At 49.9% G+C, this 9,760-nt stretch overlaps 1 protein-coding gene across 1 annotated transcript in view; it reads left to right on the top strand.

The window, feature by feature from the left end:
- The first annotated feature begins 930 nt into the window (after positions 1 to 930).
- DCDC2C (doublecortin domain containing 2C) overlaps positions 931 to 9,760 on the top strand; it is a 63,955-nt gene continuing 55,125 nt past the window's right edge. Inside the window, exons 1-2 of the mRNA XM_043453598.1 lie at positions 931 to 1,243; positions 8,336 to 8,387. Of these exons, the coding sequence (XP_043309533.1) occupies positions 957 to 1,243; positions 8,336 to 8,387 (339 nt within the window). The 5' untranslated portion in view covers positions 931 to 956. The remainder of the gene's footprint in view (positions 1,244 to 8,335; positions 8,388 to 9,760) is intronic.

Below are 9,760 nucleotides of genomic sequence, written 5' to 3'. Positions count from 1 at the left end.
TGGACCCCTGGGTCGGAAAGATCCCCTGGAGGAGGGCATGGCAGCCCACTCCAGGATGCTTGCCTAGGAAATCCTATGGACAGAGGTGCCTGGCGGACTACAGTCCATGGGACCAGAGTCGGGTACCACTCACTCATGGAACACTTGGTAGTTCAAAAACTAGCGGTGGCTGTGAAATAGCAGGATTTCTTTATTACTTTTTTAAAACAGTACAAGATATTAATATTTTTATAACATCGGTATTCTGTACCTTCAGAGGTACTTTAGCACTTTATACATAGTCTTCTATCCTGAAAGGTTTGTTGAAACCCATCAAAGCCACTGGAAAAATATAATCCTACAAGCATTCTCTGTCTGGGTTGAAGAGGTGGGGCCTGCCTTTACCTGGAACAGGACGTGACCTTCCCAAGGTCACCCAGGCCCTTGACTTGCTCCTGCTGCACATGAAGCTGCCTTCTGAAGGTTACACCTTTGAGGCACCGCCTGCCAGCCGCGCCTGCTCACCTGGATTCCCACGTGCTCTGGATGGTTCCTGGCGCATCCTCCTTGACCAGTTTTAATTGTCCTGATGGTCCTGTCCACCACCCCCACCTCTCCGCCTCTGGGCAGAGCAGGAGGTGGAGGAGCAGCTGGAGAGTCCCGGTGGGGCCCAGGGCACCCTCGGCCTCCCACCCCCCACCGTGGCGGGTGTCTCCCTCCCTGCCCCCGAGCTCTGCGGGCCTCACCTGCCGGGATTCGGATGCCCATCGCCAGGCCTGGCCCCGCCCGCGACCCGACCCTGTCCGGCTAGGCCGCCCCTCTCCTGGGCGGCGGGCCAGGTGGGCGGCGGTCACAATCGCCGCTGGCGTCAGCGCGGGCGGTGGGACCGTGGACCCGGTGACCCGGTGGCCGGGCTGCCCGGCGGCGGCTGGAGCGCACGGGCGGCGGCCGGGTGGCGGCGGAGGAGGCGCGCGGCCATGGGCTCGCGCACGCCGCACACGCTGGTGGACACCACGCCCGCCAAGACCATCGTGGTGTACCGCAACGGGGACCAGTTCTACGTGGGCCGCAAGTTCGTGCTGTCGCGGCGCCGCGTGGCCACCTTCGAGGCGCTGCTGGAGCAGCTGACGGAGCAGGTGGAGGTGCCGTTCGGCGTGCGGCGCCTCTTCACGCCGACGCGCGGGCACCCGGTGCTGGAGCTGGACTCGCTGCAGGCCGGCGGCAAGTACGTGGCGGCCGGGCGCGAGCGCTTCAAGAAGCTGGAGTAAGTGCCCGCGGCCCGCGCGCCCCTGTCCAACCGGGGCCGCATCCGGCCTCCCAGACGGGGACCGCGCCGGCTCTGCCCGGCCGGCGCTAACTCCTAGCGCGCCATGCACCGTCCGCCGGTGGCGGTGTCTGTCCCCAGACCATCAGTGACGCAGAGGGTTAGGAAGGGGATGCGGAGGGGGGCGGCGGGCCTCGCAGTGAAAATAGGGCGCCAGGGCGCGCCTCTTTGGAAAGGTGGGAAGCTCTGCGGGGAGAAGAGGAGTCGGCCACGCGGAGCGGAGCAGCACGCAGAGCTGGGTCGTGACTCGTCCAGACTGGCGTCCGGGGGACCCGGGCGCGCGTCCTTCCATGAGCGCGCGTCCTTCCATGAGCACGCCTCCGGAAGTGTGCTGTGGGCTTGCTCACCGTCCTCTGGCCTGCTAGATTCAGACCCTGCCGAGGACAGGCACCTGGGATTTCCGAAATTCTGGCAGCTACGGAAGTGCAGACGTGCCTTCCGGCCTCTGCCGCCCCAGCACTGCAGAGGTCAGGACCGCGGCTGGGGAGGATGTAGGTGTCCTGGCAAGCAGGCCCACGTACCAATTCCAGAGCCACCTGGAAAGCCATGATGGAGCTGGCCAGGTTCAGGCCGTCGGGAGTGCTTGTGGCTGCCCACCCAGCGCGTGAATTCAATTCCGTTTCGTTTAGCCTGGGGCTGGTATTGCACTCCCTGTGAGGCCTTTCAGCAAATGCGGTCACCACACTTATGTTCACACCCTTACTTTTTATTCCAGGAGCTCCCCCGTCTCTGCTCTGAGAGTCTTCATCATTTCGCTAAGCTCTGGGTACCACGTTATACAAATGTCGTATCAGTGCAACGATTTCTTCAGTTCCTTAACAAAAGCTGTTGTGCGCGTCTTCCCGGAGGGCAGCCTGGCAGAACTGGGGAGGTTGCAAGGGCCCTTCAGTGTGTGTTTCGGGGAGATAAGACACAATCAGAAGTAACCGCAGAAGAGAAAGCGGAGACTGCGCAGACAGAGGCACAGGGGTAGTTCTGTCGAGGTGCAGGGACTCAGAAAAGGCTTCCTTTAGAGGGCAGAATCCGCCTGCAATGTGGAGACCCCGGTTCAGTTCCTAGGTCGGGGAGATCTGCTGGAGAAGGGATAGGCTACCCACTCCAGTATTCTTGGGCTTCCCTGGTGGCTCAGCTGGTAAAGAATCCACCTGCAATGCAGGAGACCTGGGTTCGATCCCTGGGTTGGGAAGATCCCCTGGAGAAGGGGAAGGCTACCCACTCCAGTATTCTGACCTGGAAAATTCCATGGACTGTGTAGCCCATGGGGTTGCCAAGGGTCGAACACGGCTGAGCGGCTTGCACTGCCTTACAGAGCAGAAGCGCGAAGAGCACTTGTTTGCTCGTCCTCCGCGAACTCCTGGGCTGCCTCGGCACCACTCACGTCTCCTGTCTCTCTCTAGAGGTGTCACTTCTGTTTCTCACGTGTTGTTGATGCCATTTCTTTTATTGTGAAATTTATCATGTATACAGAGGAGTGTGTGCGTGCTCATTTGCTGAGCCGTGTTCAGCTCTTTCAACCTCATGCACTGTAGCCCCCCAGGCTCTCTGTTCATGGGATTCTCCAGGCACGAATACTGGAGTGGGTTGCTATTTCCTCCTCCAGGGGATCTTCCCAACCCAGGGATCGAATCTGAGTATCCCGTGTCTCCTGCATCTCCTGTGTTGTCAGGAAGATTCTTTACTACTGAGCTTCCTGGGAAGCCCCATATACAGAGGAGTATGTGCAATTTTATGTGTAGTTTAAAGAATAGTAATAAAGCCAGCCTCTGTGTGAACCACAATCTGGATTCAGGAAAAGAGAATGACCAGTATTTTCAAAACCTCCTACATCCACTCCCATCCCTTGCCCACAGGGAAACACTATTTTGGCTTTTGTGATTATCATCTTTCCATAATAATCTATCTCTGAAGGATACATTTTTTCCAATGTTTTACGTACTTTATGTAAATGCAGTTATGCTCTGTGTATTTTGTTACTTGCTTTTTCATACAATAATATGCTTCTGAGGCTCATCCATGTTAATAGCATGTAAGTATAGGTCATTTGTTTTCACTGTTAGGTATTATTTTGTTGACTGATATACCAGTTTATTTATTCAATCCATTGGTGGATAATTGGTGTTGTTTCAAATTTCATGCTGTCAGCACACTGTTGTGCACATTCTTCTACCCATCTCCTGGTGCACGTGGATGAGACTTCCTCCCGGAGAGCATGTGAGTTATCTGTTACTGCATGTCCTATTCATGCAAGCTTACTGGTGGGAACAGTGTTTATTGTCTCATAGTTCCTCTGACCAGGAAGTCCGGAGCAACTTAGCCAAGTGGTTCTGCCTCAGAGACACTCATGTGTCTGTAATCAAGATGCTGGTGCAGTCACATCTGAAGGCCTGACCCGGGCAGGTGCTCGCAGGCTCACTCCCATGGCAGGAAGCTTCATCTGTGTCGTGAGGCATCCATGGGAGATCCAGCTGCTGGCTCCCCTGGGCAGGAGTGGTTCCGCCTGAAGCCACAGCGGCTCTTGTTACGGCTGCATCTCTGTTAGGCTGTCTTCTCTTCCCTCTGCCTCATTATCTCTGTGTGCTGCACAGTTTTTACTTTTAAAACTTATTTCCAGAAATAAGTTGAACGGTGTCATCCCAGGTCATGGTCACTTTGACACAGCTTCAGAGTGTGGGAAGGTTCGGACCACCCAGGGGTTGGAAGCCAGGATGCTCCCTACTGTGCCGGTGCAGCCAGTGGGGTCCCAGTTCTCTAGGAGAGTGGGTCATAACGACCCCGTGGCTGGCGGGCCCTGAGCCAGCGCTTTTGTCTGTGGTTCTTCTCAGGTCTCTGCTCCCAGCAGCCACCACCCCTAAACCAAAGTGGCCCCGGACATCAGGCTCTTGTCTTTCTGTTTCCTTCCTTTCCTGGACTGTGCTAACTCCTCGCTATCTCATTATGTTGCAGAGGTGTGCTTTTAGTTTGTCCAGTTTTACTTGTTTTGAAGAGGACACGTCGATCAGGCTTTCTTGGTCCACGGTTCCCAGAGCCGAGGTCTTCTCATCCTTTTTCTTCATGTATTTTTGTCATAAATCTGTGGAGGACAGTGTCCTTCGGCCCATGGAAGGCGTTTCTCATTGTCTTTTAACTCAGTGGTTGCTGATGAAAAATCAGCTATCATCATTTGCTTCTTTGAAAGTAATGTTTTATCTTCTTTTAGCTCTTTGAAATGCACATTGTTTGATTCTGGGTACTGTGCATTAAGTGGTCTGTCTAAGTGCAGATTTATTGAATTTTCCAGAGTCCTGGCACGGTGACTGTCGTCGGCTCTGGGGGAGTTCGTAGCCACTGTCTCTTCAGATGGTGTCTCTGCTTTGGTTTCTCTCTCTGCTTCCGGTATCTGGGTGGGTGTGGGTGGGCCTGTTTCATTGGCTCAAACCTCCTCTTTCTCATCTCTCTCTCTCTTTCAACTTTGTGCTGTAATCTAGGCACTTTCTTCACATAGATCTTCTGATTAATTTTTCTGCCTGTGTATCCTACGCTTTCAAACCTATTCGTTGCATTTTAAATCATTTAATTTTTCATTTCCAAACATGCTACCTGGTTCTTTTTCAAAGCTTCCATTTCATTCTCTTGAGTCTCTGGGTCCTGCATGTATTTTCAAGTTTGTCTTTTATTGAAGTCTTGTCCTTCTGTGATCTGTACCTACAGTCCCAGTATTTGAAAGTTTTCTCTTATTTCACCTGGTTTTCTCTTGTGGTCCTTGCTATTCTTGTTAGTTTACTTAGGTTTTGATGGCAAATGACTCCTTTTCTACGGGATTTGTTTTTTGAGGAAATCCTTTCAAGCCTGAGATAAAAGTGAGAGTTTCCGGAGTGGATTTCCATTTTCTTCTCCCAAATGCCCAGGATGCTCCCTCTCCAAAGGGCCCTCCAAATTGTCAGTACCTTGAGTTTTTCAGGGCCACCCAGATAGAGGTGTTTTCTGAGCTAGCTGGCTTGTGATCTAAGTTCTTAATGGCATCTGCAAATGTGCAAACTTGACATCCGATTGCATTTGAAGGAAAATCACAGACATCGCAGCTGCTGAGAGGTAGCACTTGGATTGGGGCTTCCCCGGTTGTGCAGAGGTAAAGAACCCACCTGCTCGTGCAGGAGATGCAGGAGACTCTCATTTGGTGGAGAGACTTGTCAGGGCTTATTTAAAATGTTTTGGACTCATGGCAGAAATGTTGAGAAAGACGTTGAGATGTTTTTCTTCCTGAGTTTCTTAAGGTCGATGATTATATTCTCTAGGGAATGGAAGGTGATCCAGTTCACTGAGCAGGAAGGGGAGGAGGGGTTCCCATGTGGTGGAGACCCTCTGTTATTTTGCATTTTCCATGTACCTTCACTGCTATCAAATGGATGGGAGGGGTTTGCATGCAGAGTTCAATACAGAGAGGCATTTGGATTTCGCTTCTTCACTACCTTTTAGATCAGTGAAGTATGAAATTGGAACCCAGATGTTGGTGAATAAAGCTCTGAAAACTGTTTGGGCTTAATTTATGTTGGTATCAGTGAGCTAGCACTTGTCGGAATGTATATTCTGTACTTGCTGAGCCGTTGAGTGGTTAAAATTCATTTCCACCAGCAAATAAGCTTCTAATTGTGCCGCCAGGGGATGAACTTTGAAGTGCAACCTGATGATATATGAACCGCCCTGGAGGTCTTCTCATAATAATGGCTGTGAAATGGTACATTGAGAAGACAAGCAGCGTAAAATCTACCCAAATCCAGTCATCATTCAAACATTTCCTACACTCTCTGGAATAAATTAATTTGAGATGAGAAATAGAATTTTTTCTCTATAAAACAAAATATTGTAGGCCAATACTTACTTAAAAGATAAATGTCCCATAACTCTTGGAATTAATGATTTGTTGAGAAAGTTGTATTCACAATAAAATGTAGATCAGGGCATTGTGTATGTGTGTGTGTATGTATGTGTGCACACATGTGTGCATACTTGTATGTATAGACATGTGTGAACAATGTGTGCATGTATGGGTGTGTGCACACATGTATGTACATGTATGTGTGCGTGTGTATATATGTATGTGAGTATGTATGTGTATGCATATGCGTGTGTGTTTAGGGAGACCCCAAAGAATCTGAATCATGGTAGGAATTTTTCCTGTTTACCCTAGGAGTTTGTTGTTGAGATAAAAAGTGAACGTGCTGGTCAACTCTGGCAGCTCGGTGGCACCCGGGTCTGTCCGCGAGTCTCCTAACCCCCACGTGCACCTGAGCACTAGCAGGAGACGGGGAGGGGGACGAGCATGTGCAGAGGCCAGCACGCCAGGGGAGGAGGAGTGTGGTGTCCGAGCCGGGAGACCTGGGCTGGACAGGGTCCTGGGTTTGCCCGTGTGGCAGCACGTGGCCGGTTGGGCAGCGTCGCTGAGACTCTGCCTCCTCATCCGTAGAACAGGGCCCGTTGATGTCTGCTCCAGTGTGGGTTGTGAGGATGCAGTGGACACAGCACTTTGAAATGCCCAGTGTGGTCCTTGTGGTGGGCTTCTGCCTTGCTCTTGTTCTCCAGAAGCAGCAAGGGGGCCATGCCCCTTGCACACGAGCATCTAGTCTCTGCTTCAAGTTCCTGCTCCCCAGCCCCCCACCCCCAAGGAAACCTGGGTCCACCCAGAAACCTCCTCCAGGCGCCTGGCTTAATGCCCCGGGCCCACCGGGTCTCCGAGGCATCACTTATCCCCTCTTTCTTTCTGTTTCGGTGTTCTTCGGCAGGCAATGTGGAGACAATACATGGCATTTTGTGGCTGTTCAATCTTTTTATGCCTTAATTTTCCCATGTTTATTTTTACCTTCTGTTTTCCATCTCATGATAATAAGTTGTGTCATTTGGGGGATTAATGTTCATCGTCAGATATGGAATTTGGGGATCCAACCCTAAAACGCCCCTTTGGAGACGAGCAGAAGTGTGCGTGGAAGGGCCTACGAGCCACGGTGGTGACTGAAGATGCCCAGTTTCTTCAGTTCACAGTGTTCGAAGGTTCGAGTTGGCTGCAGCCTTTTACCATGGAGGTGTTCGTGTAATGTGAAATCTCGGTTTCCATTAAAAGTAGAGGATTTTACTGTTTAAAAGGACTGAGTGTTTAGTTGCCTACATTTCCACAGGAAAACAGTGCCCAGGAGTTACGCGCCCCGTCCGTCTCAGAGGGACCCTCTCTCCTCTAGCCGCAGACCCCACCCTTCCCTAACACCACCCTTTGCAAGCATCACCGTTCACTTGCCTCCGTAGGCGTCTGAGCTTGTGACTCCTGACTGCATTGTAAGCGCTTAAAAATGTCTTTCCTTCCATCTGCCAACTCTTAGTCAGTCTTTCTCTGATTTCTCTAAAATCATTGTCAAGAACAATCCCAAACACGTAAAAAATTGTTTTAAATCAGAAGGAAGCCTTAACACATATACATTTTAATGTATTCTTTTTTATCATTAAGAACATCTGTTCTATCTTTGAGGCATATGGAGGACTCTTCAGAAGTCCCCAGGTTGTTAAACCCCCAGGTTGTACCTGTGGGGCTCACACACGTTTGATTCCTGTGGCTCTTTCCAGTGTTCAGGTTTTGGCAGGATGGGGTCCACGACGACATTCCGTGAGACACGCGGGACAGGGCAGGCGTGAGGGAGCTGGGCGGGGCATCCAGGTCTCCACCCTGACTTTGGCCGGTAGTGGACCCTGGAAGAGCCACGAGTCACCCCCTAAAGTTTTCCTCTTTGAGTCCTTCCCAAGGTTCCTCTGTGATAAATAATGTGTGAGGGAAAGCAGTGCCACTTGAGGACAGTTTTCCCGAGTGGTGCCAACCGTGGCCAGCGTGGATATTTTCCTGCAATGACATTGCTGTCGTATGTTGACGTGGGCATCTACGGTGCTCTAGATTTTAGTTTTAAGTTGATATGGAGTGGGATATTGTGATGCCAAAGAGGAGACACCTCCAAAGAGGCTCAAATTTTCAATCTAAATATCTACCTTCTAATTAGGTTTTTCTTTCTTCTTTTGCAGTTATATTAATATAGTTCCCAGAAAACCTGCAAAGATGAGGAAGTTGAAGGAAGTAAGTGCTCACTGCCAGCTACTAAAGATGGGATAAAGTGGATGACTTGGTAAAAATGGAAATGTCAGTATGGAGTAATTGAAGTTTCATAGAAACAGCCTTTTGTAGGGAATGCCTACAAAGGCAGGCTGCTCTTGAAGCCAGAAATCACTGGGTGAGCTTGTTCTGTTGTCAGAGCACCTCAGCCCCTGAGAAGGTGGACGTGGGCGAGAACGTTCTAAGACGGCCGTTAGGGAGAGAGCAGGTCCATCAATCCAGTTAATGAGACGCAGTGCACTGTCATTCATTAAGCCTTTTAACTCTTTTGTTTTGGGGATTAGGAAAGACAGGTGTCAGGAAAAGTTATTTTAAGTCGCACGATGTTGAAGCTCATTATAATGTTAAATTTAAAGATTTGCTCTATGTTCCCAACATTTTTGTGCTTGAAAGACATTTGAAAGGTCTACAAGATGGAACCATCCATCACTCTACTCACATCGCTTGGGTCTTAGCAAACAAACAAACAAACCGTAGTTCACATGTAAGCTAAAAGAGATCCACCTTTTTAATGAACAACAAAAATCACCAGGTTTGAGCAAGATAGCCTGATGCTATTTAGAATGCAAGATGATTTTTACTTTTTAATTTTATAAATGGGCTTTCATGGAGTATTTCAAAGGTGAGCTGTTTTTAGAGTATCTGCTTCTACATGTGGTAATTTTGCTATTAAGTTCTCTCCTCTGTAAAAAGGAGATGAGAATGTGTGTTAAACAATGTGTAATATGAGGATTACATGATGAAATATATATACTGTACCCGTACTAAATGTGTCTGTTCTCATCCTCTATGTCCTCTAAATGTCCTTGAACTCCAGCCAGGGCTCCAATCAAGGACAGTCCAGCGGTGCTTGCTTTTCCCCCAAGCACCAGCCTGAGGACACGTTTAGCATTACTTGCCCACCTTAGACTGTCATTTGCCAGGGGCAGGAGGAAAAGTTCCCAACCAGAAAGCAATTGGCAATCACTGAATTTCAGAGCTACCTTAGTAAAGAGAGAGGAAATGTGTATGGTCATCCTTAACCCCTAGGTCCCTGAATCTCCCTCTCCCAGTGGGGCGGGAAGTGGGATTAAAGACTAGTTCTGAAGAGGACCCCTCGACTCCAAATAGTGCTCTTGGGATCTTGAGTTTTGATGACGGTGTCATGTTGATTTAAAGAGAATCTCGTCCGTCTCCAATTTTTAAAAAGACTTTTTAAATAAACATTAAAAAAACTGTCATTTATGCGTTTTGGCTCCCTGGGGCCTTCGTGGCCGAGGGGGCTGTCCCCAGCTGTGCCCAACCCTAGCGCTGGGGCGAGGGCTTCTCACCTCCATGACTTCTCTTGCTGTGCAGTG

This window comes from Cervus canadensis, chromosome 30 (genome assembly GCF_019320065.1).
Source record: "Cervus canadensis isolate Bull #8, Minnesota chromosome 30, ASM1932006v1, whole genome shotgun sequence".
Taxonomy (NCBI): Eukaryota; Metazoa; Chordata; class Mammalia; order Artiodactyla; family Cervidae; genus Cervus; species Cervus canadensis.
The sequence above is the reverse complement of the archived record's forward strand: the minus strand, read 5'-3'. Positions and strand labels throughout refer to the sequence as shown.